Genomic DNA, 15,342 nt, shown 5'->3' on the forward strand with positions numbered 1-15,342 from the left:
CTTGGTGGAAGTAGAGTTCAACTTAGTTTCAGTCAAATACATATTTGTAGGAATTCCTCACCAGTCTTTATATTTTGTTTTGATTCCTCAAACGCTACAAATGATGCAATTGACACCTGCAGAGTTCAAATAGTTTGAAAAGCCCATCACAGTAGATCATAATAACAGTCCTTAAAGTTAACAACAATAAGCTTTATTTCTATACATGTCATGAGAAAAGAAAAGAATGAGAGGTTATTTTTCAGGAGCTTTCTCTGGAGCGTCTTCTGGTGATTTGGAGAATCTTTCCATTAACATCTTCCACAATCCCTTCTTTTCCTCGTCCATCTGCTGCACATTTCCTGTACAATGAAAATAAAGTTAACTGTAATAAAAGTGTGTTTGATAAATAGTCATAAACAGAACTGTGATAATGTTGGTCCATACCTGACAAAAGCAGTTTACACTCTTCCACTGTAACTCCAGTAAAGCTTGTGTCTCTTACACGAGGGAACTGTGAGCAGATACAGAGACATATTTGCATTAGACACACCAAAGTCTTTTTATACCTTTTACACTCCTAACCGCTGAGGGAATACATTGTTTTGAGGAGTACTTGATGCAAATTATCTTTCTGATGGTAAACAGTACACTGAGGCGCTGTTGTAACAATAAAGAATTGAGAACTTTGTACAAACTATAAAAGTATTTTATTGTCCTCGAATGCAAAAAAGTAACTGTCACACGGTTCTCTTTACAGTCTTGAACACGACAGAGTGTAAAGTTATTCCTTAGCTGATATACACTTCATGTTACAAACTCTGGTGGGGGATTGTATTGCAAGGATTTATCTTTCAGCTGTTGCATTAATGCGCACACCAAAGAATGTCCTCCATTAGGCAACAAAGTAATTCATTAAAATAGCTCTAATGCGTAGATGTAGCAGATACAGCAGCACATGAGATACGTGAATAATATAGTGTACTTACTCGTTGTCTGTAGAAATTATCATTAATGCGGGCCAAACTTTCATACATGTGGTCACACTTCTCTGGACCGGAGATCTAATGGGAAAAAATAAAAATGATATATAGATAGATAGATAGATAGATAGATAGATAGATATATATAAACAATGTGAATGCTAGCATAGACAGATTCCATGGGAAAAATATAACTTATAAATATAACTTATAGCTATTTTACTGACATTTATAAGAGAACAAAAGTATAAAAGTGCAAACAGATGAAACGTGTTTTTTTATTCACTGTATTGTAAATTGTTGTATATAGATAATCATATTCTACAAATTACTGAATTCAAAATACAAGATTTGTTATATGAAAAAAATGTAAGTAGAGTTGATTTGTGTGTTGATGAAAGAAAGTAGAGAAAATAAAAAAGAAACATTCACAATAACAATACGAAAAAAATACTATAAAATGTGTGCAGTACATCTGCTGTTTTTTTTACTAGGAATGTACAAATATACAGTAGTATATATTAGAACTACTTAAGTGCAAGTAACGTCACCTCTGTAGGCTACTTGAACAACTATGAAACACTGTCTACGTGATGAAAGCCTTTCTACCTGGTTCATTATTAAAGGTATACACTGATGATTACAGTGTTGATCATAAAGAGGCTTCACAGGTATCAATCAACAACCAGGCAAGGTCGACGGCACATGATCCACTTAGCTTAGCTCGCTGTGTTATGTAGCCGTGTGTTGTGTTCACGTAAAAGAAGTACCTGTGTGTTTTCACCCTCACGGAAGGCTGAGGCTACTCTCTGTCGCAGAAACGTCCCCAAATCCCGTGCTTTCTTGGCGTCGTCCCGGGGCCATTCCTCACACAGCTTCAGGAACCGACGGTACCTGGTGGCAGACATCTTTACATATAATGACAATCGCGTTTGTTTTAAGGACGCGTGAGTTTTGAGCTTTATCGCTCGCCGTACTTGTGTCACATCTAAACTCTTCCTCTTCCTGTCGGCTCCCCTCGTTGTAGCTGCATCTGTCGTTACAACAGCACGATAGCAAGATGAGCGGAGTAGACGGTAAAAAGGGTCCTTCCGCCAGTGTGATGGAGTGGATCGGCTCAGCTTGTCGGTTTGCAACGGACAAAAATGACTTCAGAAGGTGCGTTAATGTGGATGAATGTGTGTGTGTGAACAGTGTGGTTGTTAGCCGCGTTAGCTAACGTTAGCACACACTGCGTCGGGGAGATTTGTCCTTGCCTCGTCCAATCTCTCTCAGTCAAACCACTTAGTCAGTATCAAGGCTGGATTACCAACGGGGTTTAGTTGGAAACTGCTCCGAGGTCTCAACATTCCAGCAGCCCTCGAAAGGGCTTTTGAGTGTATGTCAACGGATTCTTTAATTGATTTGATCTGCACCACTAACGTTACAGCTAAACACTCCCATGACCCCTGTGCGGGTCCTGGTTTATCACCTGGATTTTAGGGTCCTGTCATATCCCTCTCTCCTCTTTCAGTTACAATATAGTAACAAATAATTACCTTTATCTAGTATCATTATTTAGATTTTCATTGATCATTCATTTTGCCATAACAATCCAGTACTGGTCAGGCTATGTGTTTAATCAAATCACCACACAAATTACAAAAACCTTTTTTGCTATTTAGTGTTTTTATTTTCAGCTGGCTTGTAAATGTAGTTTTTGTTCTTTGTTTAAAGCTTTAATCTTGTCAATTGTGACTTTCCAGGAATCTGCTGGTCAACCTGGGCTTGTTTGCAGCTGGTGTTTGGGTTGCAAGAAATCTCTCAGATTTTGACCTGATGTCTCCTCAGCCCGTGACATAACATATTCAAAATACATCACCGCTAAAACCAGGATAATGGTGAGATCATCTCCTTTTATCAGAGCCAGAGGGAGGTGTGGTTCAGTTCACTATTAAGCAAATCTTATTGTAGCAACTTTATTCATCTTGAAAATCAGAGCTACATGTTTGTAACTGTAACACATTTTTGTCACTTTAGGTGTCTCGGACCAACAAAGAAGAAACGAGGGTCGTGAATGAATGACTTTTGTTTGACTAGTTTTCCTTTAACAAATCAGACCCAAATCAGCTTCATTTTCCTGTCGAATATTTTTTTCTCATGTTATTGTAGGAGGCCTGAAGATAAATAATTACATTGAATCAGTGTCTCGGTTCGTATTGTTTTGTCCCATATTCTTTTTAAATAACTAAAATCGTATGTAACGCGATTCCTCCAGCTATGTCCACTCAGGAGCTCTTTCTTGCTGCAGCTCGTAGATGTTTGTCTGCTGGTAGAAAATCTCTCTCCGTCCCTCAGAGTCTGGATTTGGCTGCTCAGGTCTCGGCTGTTGATTTGGGACTGAAACCGGCTTTATTGTACGACAGCAACAGCGCCGGAGCAGATCAGGTGCAGCAGTATTTGAGCTCTTTGCAGTCTTCCCAGCTTGTGTCTAAATCACTTCTCACACTGGATTTGAATGGAAACAGTCTTATTGTTAATACACTTACAGTCGGATCAAATGTAGAACAGCTGTTGCATGATAACAATGTGGCCGTTATTGATATCTGCCACACGCTGGAGGAGCCCATCATCGCTGACTCGCTCAGAGGAGAGACACAAGATTTACTGCTTCTCCTGAGAGGGCTTGAACAACTGAAGGAGGCTGAGAAACCTCATTACGTTGGAGAGAAGTCGGATGAGTGGAACCTGTGCACAGTGTTTGGTCTTTTGTTGGGTTTCCCTGTCACTTACTGGTTTGATCAGACCAAGAGCTTTGAGAACTGTCTGTCTATGACTCCCCTGATAGTAACTACAGCTTCAGCAACATGGCAGGCAGACTCTGCAGGTCACAGGTTTTGTCTGTACTCCTTCAGCTTCCCGGCTGTGCTGCTTAAAGCGCTGCAGTCCAACCTGGAACACTGGAGGCTTTGTTTACAAGAGCGATTTAAGCAGCAAAATGTTCTAACGGATCTTACGTTTTGTCAATCCACAGTCACTCTGCCCTCAGTCTGTTTGTGATGCTGACATGAAATTTGTCTTTAAAATAAACTTAAATAAACGTGGTTTTTACTTTATTTCTACATTAAACAGCTCTTTATTTTTTAACATGCACTGGTTGACATGATGCAAACACACAAAATACATTTCATTTCATGGATGAGGTGCTTTAATGCTTTGACATTCATAAAATAGCATGTTTGTCATGACTGAATATAAATATTTGCATTAGTTTCAGGTAAAATATGATCCACTGCTTGACAGGATGTAGTTTGTAATTTAAAGCCTCATACTTGTAGTTATATGTTTAACATATTAAGAAAATGTCGATTCTGTTGACTATGTTAACATTTAAAATGTTCACACATCAGTGTCGGCACCATTATTTTAAAAACACACAAAATTATGCCAGGATAGTGCAAATCGAATCCCACCCTTTAAAACCAGTTGATTACAGTGTATTTTACATTTTCTCCACTTGAATTAGTTTCTAAAACATTGTCAAATTACCCGCTGTGTCTTACTGCAACATGATTGTTAGCTTTGTGCAATAACAGCCTGCGGTTTCACAAACAAGAACACTGCTTCATCGATATTTCCAATAATCTAAATAAAAGCAGCATCGGTACACAACGTTGAACAGAGCCTGAGTAGACGAACCACGTGGCCCCATCCTCCAATCGTCGTGTCAACTCTGGGCCTTCAGACAGTGAACCACACATGCTGCATATTCTATATGGTATTTAGCCGGTGCTAAATACAGTACAGCTCGAGGCTTCTTGTTTCCCCTGGCAGAGCAGATGTGTCGCACCAAGATGATGATCAACTGACAGCAATCTGTAGTGTGAAGAGAAGTTGAATTTCCAAGACAGGCACACTTGTTTTCACTGGTTCTGCATAACATATGTGAGAGTAGATATGTTAGTTATTGTCCTTTGATAATAGCAGCAAATTCTTTTCGGCAGAGAAGTGTAAATGCTCCTGGTTACTTTTATGTAGCTCGAACAAAGTGCCAGTCGAGACATTCCTCCTGAAGTTGATGTCGTTTACCAGTTTGAATCTGAGGTAGTTTTGACCATCTTAATGTAGATTACCCAAACTGCACGTCCATGACGGTCAGAGAGGTTGGATGACCGACAGCACTTCACCACAGCGGCTGCTCACTTTCAGCTCAGCCAGGTGGTCAGCCCTCGTGGACCCGATGTTCACGATGGCAACGGACATTTTCCGATCACCAGCTGCCAGTAAAAACCTGTATCCTGAATAAACCTTGTGAATAACAGAGAGGGACACAATTACACACACAAGTCCAGCAGAGGTGTGTTGTAATACAAGTGTTATGTTTGACCAAAGTGCCTCTAAAACCTACCTGTAACGACGACCCCACCACCAGTACCGCGTCCGACTCCCCCAGTCTGTCGTGCACAAACTGTACCGTCGCTTTGTTCACGGTGTCTCCAAAAAACGTGACCTCGGGCTTCAGTATCCCTCCACAGCTCTCACAGGAGGGAACTCGGAAATTGAGGACCTGGTCGTCCTCTATGAAGACATCACCATCCGGAGCCACGCCGCCCGTCTGTGCTCTCCAGTCCGGGTTTAGCGCTACAAATTGCGTCTGCAGCTCCTCCCTCGCTGAGATGGCACCACAGCCAAGACACAACACCCTGAGGACACATATATCAAGAATAATAATGTATCTTTATGATGACTTAAAAGGGTCAGTTCACCCAAATTACAAAACATAGAGTGGTGTCAATAGATGCCCAGGTTTTGTGATATCTGTCTCTGAGATATCACCTCTATTGCATTTGGGTGGCAGCAGGAAAAAACTGGCCAAATAATCCAGAACTAATAAATATAACTAAGGGTGAAAATGTTTTCTTTCATTGTTGTTTATCATTTGTATTTACACCAAATCTAATGACATACCATGTGCCAATATGTAACATTTGTCATTTTCCTGGACAAAATAAAGCAAATTTGAAGACTACAATCTTGACAACCACTACAGGAGGCTCATGATTAACGTGTCAGGTGTTTTTCTCACCTGTGGGCACAGCCGTGGAGCTCGGTCAGTCGTTTCTGTCCTGCCTTTGAATGAAGAGCATCCACATTCTGTGTCACCAGCCAGTGCAGCTTGCCTCTCCGCTCCCACTGCTGCAGGGCCTGGTGTGCGGAGTTCGGCCGATGGGAGGAGAACTGCGGCCACCCGACAAAGTTTCTGGCCCAGTAGCGCTGACGGGACTTTGCGCTGCGGACAAACTCCGCGTGCTGCATGGGTCGCCTGTCTGTGCGAGCATACAGCCCGACGCCCTCTGAACGATAGTCGGGGATCCCTGACTCGGTGGAGAGTCCGGCTCCACTGATGACAAACAAGCGACTTGCTCGGGACACAAAGTCCTGCAGCAGCTCCAGGGAGTGGGTGTCTGCGGTGCTGCAGGCGGGGACAAAGCTCACCACAGGGACCGAGGATGCCCTCCTCACAGGTGCTGCGTGTAGTGTGAGGAATCGCTGTGGTAATCTCATCTACAGCGAGACAAATTGATGAACATCAATAAAAACCGCATGCATTTTCACACCGCCTGCTCCATGTTCCTCACAGAGGGGCGGGGACAAGTCACTGTACAAATCAGACGTTAGCTAAGAGGCCACTCACAGCGGACACACACTTTAATTACCTTATAATGTCGTTAAGATGGTTAATGCCAACAAAGCTTGAATATATGCAGCTGAATATTGAAATATAGCAAGAAATAGTTGAGACTTCCCTAAAGTGTAACCGGTAGCTTAGCTCACAGCTGGCTAATGTACTCACTTAGCTAGCTTACTATGTTTAGCTAAGTCGGTTAGTTACTATACCTTATCAGTTTAACGGTAATAACGGGCACGGCAAAGTGTCAGCAGCTTCAACGCGTTGGTTGAATAACTTGACAACAGGCTGATATAAGATGGGAACTTTTCTCACAGTGGCAGAAACCGGAAATACCAGGTTTTACGTAACACCAAACACAGTCGCGCTGTAGTCTGGGAGTTGCAGTTAAAAAAAAGTAAGATCCAGATTGCCGGGGTGTTCAGTTTTATTTGCCTTCCTTTCTGAAGAAATGATCAAATTCCTTCTGACATCACTATATTTATATTTATTCATACTTTGAAGCCAAGTTAAATCCTTTTTATTCTTGATAACAAATTGTAGTCCAAAGGAATCAATATAGTTAAAGGAGCTGTATTTAACATTCTGAACATTAATATAGCAGAAAACAACTATTTGCTGTGTAATAATATATAGGGGAGTAATGTGTACCTGAGCAGAGAATTAAGTCACGCTGGTTAACTCACTGCCGCTGCTCTGCACTGCTCTCACATGGCTGTTACAGCTGATAATACCAGCCAACCTCTCAGGTAAACATTGTCAGCTCTGTCAGCTGTTGGCTCGCTGTCAACATGTTGAGAGCCATTGGGAGGCAATCAAAATCCTCCTAAATCTGTAACTTGCACCTTTAAAATCATTTATAAAAAGTATTACTTTAACTAACAGTAAACACAGACACAAGTAATAAAGAAAAAGATGACATAATTGGATTAAATACGTTGTGTAACGTTGTTCAACACAAAATGCAGTAGTCCTAGCTGTATTAAGCTGTATTCAGTGTTTTTCCTGTGAAGTTTGTATATCTTTATTTAAACCAAAGCTTCAATGTCAAACATTCTGTAAGCAAGTTTCACAGTTTCTTTAAAGATAATGAATAGTAAACATTGCTTTAAAATGGCATCCCCATAGATCTTATGTTCCCAGTCTCACACTCATGTTGTTATGTATTAACAAATACAGTGCTATAATTGGTGTGTGTAAAAATGTAACACATGGCTCCATATTCTTATTCTACACAGATCGATTTTAAACCCATATGTGTGCCATTACACAACACAACATTTGAAGTTACAATGGAATCTGAAAGTTGATTTTCTCTATCCTTTAACGTGTATTAATAGTAATGACTAATCACTTCAATCAGGCAGCAACGTTTTGAATAGAATGTCAGCCGTGAACAGGACGATGCCACTGATGGTTTGCAGACGTCGGATGTGGACGAAACAAGATTGTGGATGAAGGGTTGAACCACTGAGTAACACAGAGAAAAGTAACTTTTCCCTCTGCGTGTCCATTAGAATATGCTGCACACGTCCTGATTACAAAACTCCAAGATATCTGTTATAAGGAAAACACATGCAAACATGAGCGTTATCAACATGTGTGGGAGCGGTGGTTTGATTATACGTTTGACACAAACAAGCAGAAGTATCTGATTACAGTCGTACCAGAGTGTGTGCAGTTGAAGGCGGTTTCTGCCTGACTGTAAAACTCCTCTCCGAGGATGGAGCGGTAGTCCATGTGGCTTGTGTGCACAAAACACTGAGTTGCATCTTTGAACAGCAGATCACTCTCTCCATATTGCTGAGACTCAAAGAGCTTGAACTCCGTGTTTGGGTTGGCTGCAAAAGTTTCCTAGAAGGTTTAAAAAGAGAGTAAATAAGCAGTTAAACACTCCCCTGTTCCTTTCCGCAATGCCAAAGATCATAGTTTAACCGTCTGTTCTGATTTCAGTCAGCATAAAACAAAAGCTGGAATCAAATGTCTGGTCAGATTTGTACTCTTGTCTACTTTTTCTTTCTCTGCTTGTGTTTAGACACTTTTAACATCTGAGATATGAGTCATTTTCTTTTGTGTTTATTTGTATATTTCTCAAAGTAAAGCATCAAACTGTGACCTGAAATAAACCTATCCAAAATGCAATGGCAAGCATGAGGCTAACCAGAGACAGACATCGTCAAGACTTTCCTATTTCCTATCTGTCCCAAACTGCAGCTTTAAGGGTTGATAGTCCACATGAGGTGTAAAAGGACAGCCTGATTTGAAACACTCACATTTATTAAACAAAAATCTGTTCACATAAGCTGACCTGTGACTTCATGAGGAAGTCGTACACGCGTGATGTGAGCACCGGTCGTGTCATGATGGAGTTCGGAGGGATGGATCCGAGGTTACAGCTCTCCCACTCTGACAGCGGGGCCCGACGACCGTCACCACACAGCAGCTCGTAGTCGGATGACGTCCACCCCTCTGCCCAACCAGTGGAACTCAAACCTGCAACAGCAACACAAAGGCATAATGTTACTTAACAAACATAAACTACATGTTAGCATCAGTGTGTGTGTGTGTGTGTTCATGTCAAAATGCCATCTTGATTATCTCACTGAGGATGTTTGCAAGAAGGTTGTGTTGCTCGAGGAAGGCCACGTCGCCGTAGCTCTTACCACTGGCATCTCCAACCAGACACCTATGAACAGTGAGTAAAGGATTAAAGGGTGTCAAGAGACATCCATGTCTCAAGGGTTGAGATATTAGTCTGTAAACACTTTGGCCTCTACTTAAGAATGGAGGCAGACGCCAAACGATTTTAAACTTTCTACCGGAGAGCCGTAAACCACAACTGTCCTGATGGCTGGATACCACAAAAGATATTCAATCTTCATAAAAACGGTGTAAATGCACATGAACAGCAAAGCCTTTGTTCAGGTCAGCACATACCTCAATGCCCCCATGTTGCCATAGTAACGCTCATTGTGGTTGTCAGCACAGCGTTTGGTGGCAGCCTCCCCGGTGCCGCCCACACACACTTTACACAGATTCCCCTGAGAGCCAGGAAGGCAGCCTTTCCAAAACACGTCGTTGTACACTGAGAAAACACACATAGTGACAAACTGCAGCTGCACTTTGTGTGTGTGTGGTGTGTGTGTGTGTGTGATAGACCAACAGCACAAAGTGTAAAGGCCAAGAGGTCACAGCACACAGAGAAGAGATAAAACACAACGACGACTGCTGTTGTAAATATAAAAATAAATTCAGGTGTGATAAAGCTTTTTATGCAGCTCCACATGAACATTGTCAGATTATGACACAACGAGCCCCTCTAAAGAGACACGCAAAAGGCCCCGCCACCTCTCCCACGTAGGAGCAAGACACACAGACTTTACAGTTGTACAGCGTCTTTTTGTTGTTGTTTTGTGTCCCTTTGTAGTCAATTTGAGTCTCTGGTAGTTAGACTTTGTCGTCCTTTTGTGTCTCTCTCTCTAGTAATTTCATGTTTCTTTTTGTGGTTATTTTGTGTATCTTGTAGTCTATTTCTGTCTCTTTGTATTTGTTTTGGCCCTTTTCACAGTCCTTGTTAGTCTCTTTGGGGTCTCTTTGCAGCTATTTTGCAACACCTTGTAGTCTTTTTGTGTCCCTTTGTAGTCATTTTATGTTTCTTTGTTTCATTTTGAGCCTCTTCCTGGTTGATATGCGTGTCTTTGATTGACATGTTGTGGGTGAAGGTCAGGCGGGGGCCCTAACACTTTGTAATCCACTCATGCACATGAGTGTTTTGAAACAGTACCTTGGTTTGGATCACAGGGGGAGCTGCAGTTATGCTCCAGGCTTAACGTGTGTCTGTATGGCAGCAGCCAGCCTGCGGGGCTGTACATGTGGCCAAGACAGGAGCGGCGGCCTCCGAGGTTCCCGATGAATACGTTTCTGCTGGAGCGCTTTGCGACTGCCACACCCACCACTGAGGGCAACACTGAGGAGAGAGACGGTGGCCGTTTTAAATGTAAAGACGACAATCACATCGGATACCAAGATTATTGTATGAAAGGTGCTTTATGTATGAAATGTGTTATGATTATTGCAAGTTGTTCGTTCACTGGGATGTCTTACCGTCTGTCTCCAAGTGGGTTGCTCCCTCAGCAAGCACACACCTTTCTCCTGAGAGGCCAAGAGAACACAGTGGAAACAGATCAACGTCTTTTAATCAATGAAGACCATGACTGCAGATAATGTAATGATGATTAAGTGTTTAGTTTATAAAATGTCAAACAATAGTGAAAAACTCTGGGTAGAAAATTGTGGTTAATTGCAGTATTAGGTGCTGCAGGCAGAAAGGCAACTGATGATTGGATTTTCCTCAATTCAAATATCTTAATGATGAAAATAACTTCCTGCTTTGCAACAGGACACGTTGTAAAGTTGGATCTTGTATATTTACGTCCATTTGTTTTCTGTAAGATTTCTATTTTGTTGATCTACATCTTTTAATTTCAATGCACTTGTGTTATCATTTATTATTATTATACATTTTATTATCATGGGCAGTCATGGCTTCTCCATTTTGAACGGTTATGTTGTTTGAAAATTGCCTTATTATTATCATTTGTACAAATCCAATAATGACGACCATTAGTCGATAATATAAAGTCGAAAAGGCTCCAACTTGGTTTCGGAGAAGCCGCTCTGCTGTGAGTAAATGTATTTGGAGAATGTCGGCAGCCTCACCGTAATATTCTGTAACTACAGGGACAAGACCACATTTTCCTGCGATGAAAGAGTGAGTTGCATCCAGCGAGACGGCGTCCACCTCGTCCCTCTGTAGACAGGTACAGTTGCAGCTTGAATTATAGTTGTGATAGACCTATAACATCCAGAGATCCTGCGATTCATGCTACTTGAATGACTTACCTTAATTTTCTCGATACACTCGCGCATCGAGACGGCTCTGACACACACCAGCGGGTCTGACTTAATACTCAGAGCCCACTGCTCACATTTATTCTGCTCTGCGTGGCTAATACAGCACCACCGTACAACGCTGTCCTCCAGTGAGCTCCCTGCACACATACAGGTTCAATGAGCTCATGAAATCAGCCTGTCTTTAATATAAAAATGAACAATGTGGGTACAAGCACCTTCATGTCCAAGACCTTTGAGGAGTGCCACGTAATCCAGCCCCAGCACCTGACTGACATCCATGTCATCTTGAAGAACAGCTAGTTTATCCGTCACATCCTTGAAGAGAAGGTCGCTTTCTCCAAAAGAAGATGAGTTGAAGAGTTGGAAGCGCCGTCTCTCTCTCCCTCGTCGGCCAAACAGCATCTAAGCAACAATAAAGAATCATTTAGGCATCTTTTATTTGGGTATACGGACATGTAGCACGGAAACAAAAGTGTGTGATATTTGTGGGCAAAAGTGGGGGGAAAAAAACGATTGAACAAAAAAATAATTACCTGTACCGTCACCAGAAATTTGCGAGCAATCTTGCGTAAGTTAACTCTGGTGACCGCGCCGCCTCCTGGACCACGTCCCAGGTTACAGTTTCTGTAATGGCCGAGAGGAGCCTGTGTGCCATCTGCGCATAACAGCCTGAACTCATCTCTATCACTGTCTGAGAGAACAAACAGATAATAGGAAAAGAGTCTTCAGCAGGATGTTGTGCAGTTATTATTAACCAGCTGTTTTGTTCCAAATGTGTTCTACTGAACTGATTTTAAAACGGGATGTTATTTGATTCATTTAATTATATAAAATAATATTTTCTACAAACAAGACATAGTGATCCTCGAGTTGTCAATATTTAGGTTTGCATTTGTACTTCTACTGTATCACTATCACTTAGAGTGGCAGACACTGGACATTTCAATCAGTACCAGCCGTGACAGGGACGCTGGTATGTGTGTGTGTGTGTGTGTGTCGTGATGACAAAATGTGGTCCTGGAGACATCTACTGTAGCAGGGACTACCACAGAAGAGTTTTTCAGTACTTTGCTGTTCATATTTCTGTCTGTGGACAGATTCTGTCACAGCGATAGCGTGACAAAAGAGAGAGATATGGGGGATTTGCTACTACAATCTGGACTCAAACTGTGTACGTTGCAGTGACATGGTTAGTATCCTAAACCCTTCGGCCCCCATGTGGCCTCAGATTGTAACAGAATTGTAACAGAATAAATGAATGGTAAGACACTATAGTGGTCTATTAGAAGATAGCTTACCTTCAATACTTTCAAGAGCTAAATGGTCCACAAATGCAACATCTCCTGCTCCGCTCCTGAGACATCTGTGACAGAGCAAAATAAACAATGACGGAAATTAATTTCTATGCTGGACCTGTTTGAAATATAGCAAATGTGTGTTGTAAGTTGAGAGCTTTGTTGATTCTTTGTTGAAACCCGACCTGAGGGCCCCTTGGCTGTTGTAGAAGGGCTCGCTGTGGGATGTTTCGCAGTTGTAATTCTTCTGGCGAATGTAGGACTTCTGGCCTTGGCACAGAGAGCACAGAGTTGGTGCCATGGCAGCAGCTCCGGGAACACAGCTGGCATTGAAAAAGGTACTGACGTCTGGTCGAGTGGAGAAAAACAAGTCAGGGGACCATAAAACTAGGGATGCCAAAAATAGAAAACAGAAAGAATAACCTTCCACACTCTACTGTTCTCACTGGCAGCTGATTATAATCGCATCACCATGACTGAGTGGCTGCTCCTTTGACCAGCTCAGGTAGTTGCGGGACAGCAGGAAGCCGAGGGGAAGACTCCATCCAGCCGTCCATCGAACCCCACTGTGACAGCTCCTGAGGCCCCGCAGGGATCGTATGTCCAAACTGCTGTTTCTCACCACAGCCACAGACAGAATACAGCCTCCTGTAGGACTCAGCGTGGACACACACACACACACACAGACAGGTTTACTGACTCAGACACTTGTGCTGTAAAGACATGCTGAAGCGTCTCAGAGATCTGAAGTAAACCTACCGTCACTGTATATCTCTTTGGCGATGGCGACGAGGCCAAACTGCTTCACAGCAGAATAAACTTCTCCTGCATCTAACGTCACTATATCAGCACGGTTTGCCTGAAACAAATAATCAACACGGTGAGTTTTAGTGACAGGAGGACTCAAAGAAGAACTCACTAGTTAATAAAGGAAGGGTTTTCATCACTCTGAGACATTTTGTTGAAGCACCTTTTCAGTTATGATGGACAATTAACTTTGGATCGTCAATCCCACATACCAACCTCTGGCCCCTTAAACAGGTTATCCAAAATAAAGGTAAACTGATAAATCATCGACATATATGCCAAAGCAACATTTAAGTAATTGAGAAACAGTTTATCTCCACTCCATCACATCTAATGTCCATCAGGGAGCATTGACAAACGCTACTCACAATTTCTTAATACCAAATATAAGTGATTCTTATCAAAAAGTTTATACTGAAAAAACAAAATTGGTTGCTTTATTGTTATCAGATTTTCTAAAACCTCAATATTGGTTTTATAAATCCGGTATCAGTCGAGCTCTAAACACAACTAACTGGCCTTATTCCTTGTTACAGAAAGCTTTGTAAACCTCCTGCCCTGATCTGTGCTACCGCAACAGTTATCTGTGAGACTTTATACGATAAGTGTAATATTATATTTTTTTTAATTAACCATCAATCTGTTTTCTATACGTCTCTTTTCCAACTGAAGTTTTTCAATTTATCTCTGAGACTTTGTTAAGAAGAAATCAACAGTTATATTTTCAATCGATTTTTATGAATAAACAATAAAATGTTTTACTGTATGAATTCAAGCTGAAATTCACATTCAAATTCACAACTTCATGCAATTTCTATCTGCTACAGTGACTTCTTCGTCCCTTGCACACCTTCCATGACACTGCCATTCAGGCTTTACGGCTCACCCTGATCCTATCGATGCAGTCAGTCGTGCTGGACGCTTGTATGCACGAGAGTCTGCCGCCTGCTGCTAGAGCAGCAGGCGGCAGCACCGCCACCAGAGCTTTAGCTAGTTCTGCACACTTCCTCTGTTCTGGGTCCGACACTGTGCACCACCGCATCTTCTTACCTAACATGGAAGGATTAGTTTAAGGAGTCCACACAAGTTAATCAGAATATGACAGAATTGGTTATTTGTCAACCATGCATTGTTTTTGTAAGATGCAGTTATCTAATGCATTTCTTTGTGCATTCATTCATTAAGAAAATCTAAAACAAACTAAAACAAAATTTAGTTTGGTGTTTCTATTTTACAACATCTAGAACAATGTTTAAATCAGCTTTAATAATATCCACAAAAAGCTCCAAAAAGAGGGCAGCAATCTTGCCATCAACAACCAAAAGTCAACATCTACAAAAGAATCAAAACATTTCGAACATTCAACAACATGAGACTCAATTAGAACATAAATAACTTAACAGTGAAAGTAATGAACTCGTTGAGTGACATAACTCACCTCTGATGCTGCAGACAAAGATGAAAAAGAGTAAAACAGCATTTAGCCCTCGCATTCTGCCCTTCTGTAAGTCAAAGATTCAGACAAATCTGTCTGTCTGTCGTCTGCAGAGCTCCACAGACAGCTGTCCTCTCTGTTAGTCTGAAATCCCTGAAAGTAGTTTCGAGGTATCGGTACTAATGGATAAATAGAACGCCTATTGTGCAAGGGCAGCTCCTCTGAAAACAGCTAAGTGACTTTTTTCAGACACATGGAAAT

General features: G+C 41.7%; 4 protein-coding genes across 6 annotated transcripts; 1 reads left to right on the forward strand and 3 right to left on the reverse strand.

The window, feature by feature from the left end:
* Window positions 1–177: 177 nt before the first annotated feature.
* uqcc2 (ubiquinol-cytochrome c reductase complex assembly factor 2) lies at window positions 178–1,912 on the reverse strand. Its single transcript, XM_076110378.1, has 4 exons — window positions 1,733–1,912; window positions 969–1,043; window positions 427–493; window positions 178–341 (listed from the first exon to the last, which is right to left on the reverse strand). The coding sequence occupies exons 1-4, from the start codon at window positions 1,868–1,870 to the stop codon at window positions 235–237; spliced, it is 387 nt and encodes a 128-aa protein (XP_075966493.1). The 5' UTR covers window positions 1,871–1,912; the 3' UTR covers window positions 178–234.
* A 1,073-nt stretch (window positions 1,913–2,985) lies between these two features.
* cunh1orf74 (chromosome unknown C1orf74 homolog) lies at window positions 2,986–4,057 on the forward strand. Its single transcript, XM_076110726.1, has one exon. It carries the CDS (start codon window positions 3,222–3,224, stop codon window positions 3,999–4,001), a length of 780 nt encoding a protein of 259 aa, XP_075966841.1. The 5' UTR covers window positions 2,986–3,221; the 3' UTR covers window positions 4,002–4,057.
* On the reverse strand, window positions 4,047–6,939 carry sirt4 (sirtuin 4). 3 transcript variants are annotated; one of them, XR_012959279.1, is made up of 5 exons: window positions 6,840–6,939; window positions 6,028–6,506; window positions 5,350–5,644; window positions 4,970–5,249; window positions 4,047–4,873 (listed from the first exon to the last, which is right to left on the reverse strand). XR_012959279.1 is itself a non-coding variant. In XM_076110725.1 (5 exons), exons 2-4 carry the CDS (start codon window positions 6,504–6,506, stop codon window positions 5,097–5,099), a joined length of 927 nt encoding a protein of 308 aa, XP_075966840.1. In that variant the 5' UTR covers window positions 6,840–6,939; the 3' UTR covers window positions 4,047–4,817; window positions 5,075–5,096. The 3 variants fall into 3 exon arrangements, 2 of the variants coding, with proteins under 2 accessions (XP_075966840.1, XP_075966839.1); XM_076110725.1 differs by having other exon boundaries at window positions 4,047–4,817; window positions 5,075–5,249; XM_076110724.1 differs by having other exon boundaries at window positions 4,047–5,249.
* A 1,077-nt stretch (window positions 6,940–8,016) lies between these two features.
* Window positions 8,017–15,139, reverse strand: sxph (saxiphilin). The gene is made up of 17 exons (XM_076111159.1): window positions 15,085–15,139; window positions 14,533–14,696; window positions 13,599–13,698; window positions 13,311–13,487; window positions 13,025–13,187; window positions 12,843–12,907; window positions 12,078–12,235; window positions 11,760–11,946; window positions 11,533–11,681; window positions 11,350–11,440; window positions 10,735–10,782; window positions 10,415–10,597; window positions 9,568–9,715; window positions 9,234–9,316; window positions 8,939–9,123; window positions 8,298–8,484; window positions 8,017–8,187 (listed from the first exon to the last, which is right to left on the reverse strand). The coding sequence occupies exons 1-17, from the start codon at window positions 15,137–15,139 to the stop codon at window positions 8,144–8,146; spliced, it is 2,187 nt and encodes a 728-aa protein (XP_075967274.1). The 3' UTR covers window positions 8,017–8,143.
* Window positions 15,140–15,342: the final 203 nt, after the last annotated feature.

The sequence above is a fragment of the Anarhichas minor genome, unplaced genomic scaffold, assembly GCF_050575085.1.
Source record: "Anarhichas minor isolate MPS153535 unplaced genomic scaffold, ASM5057508v1 ptg000043l, whole genome shotgun sequence".
Lineage (NCBI taxonomy): Eukaryota > Metazoa > Chordata > Actinopteri > Perciformes > Anarhichadidae > Anarhichas > Anarhichas minor.

Excerpts from the sequence above, each read along its gene's own strand:
- uqcc2 (XM_076110378.1), bottom strand. The coding sequence starts at position 1,870 with ATGTCTGCCACCAGGTACCGTCGGTTCCTGAAGCTGTGTGAGGAATGG. Across the intron at positions 1,044-1,732 it reads GTGAGGGTGAAAACACACAG|ATCTCCGGTCCAGAGAAGTG; the intron begins GTACTTCTTTTA and ends TTTTCCCATTAG. Across the intron at positions 494-968 it reads ATAATTTCTACAGACAACGA|TTCCCTCGTGTAAGAGACAC; the intron begins GTAAGTACACTA and ends ATCTGCTCACAG.
- cunh1orf74 (XM_076110726.1), top strand. The coding sequence starts at position 3,222 with ATGTCCACTCAGGAGCTCTTTCTTGCTGCAGCTCGTAGATGTTTGTCT.
- sirt4 (XM_076110725.1), bottom strand. The coding sequence starts at position 6,506 with ATGAGATTACCACAGCGATTCCTCACACTACACGCAGCACCTGTGAGG. Across the intron at positions 5,645-6,027 it reads CTCCACGGCTGTGCCCACAG|GGTGTTGTGTCTTGGCTGTG; the intron begins GTGAGAAAAACA and ends ATGTGTCCTCAG. Across the intron at positions 5,250-5,349 it reads TGGTGGGGTCGTCGTTACAG|GTTTATTCAGGATACAGGTT; the intron begins GTAGGTTTTAGA and ends GTTATTCACAAG.
- sxph (XM_076111159.1), bottom strand. The coding sequence starts at position 15,139 with ATGCGAGGGCTAAATGCTGTTTTACTCTTTTTCATCTTTGTCTGCAGC. Across the intron at positions 13,188-13,310 it reads GGAGCAGCCACTCAGTCATG|ACGTCAGTACCTTTTTCAAT; the intron begins GTGATGCGATTA and ends CCACTCGACCAG. Across the intron at positions 11,947-12,077 it reads AATTTCTGGTGACGGTACAG|ATGCTGTTTGGCCGACGAGG; the intron begins GTAATTATTTTT and ends ATTGTTGCTTAG.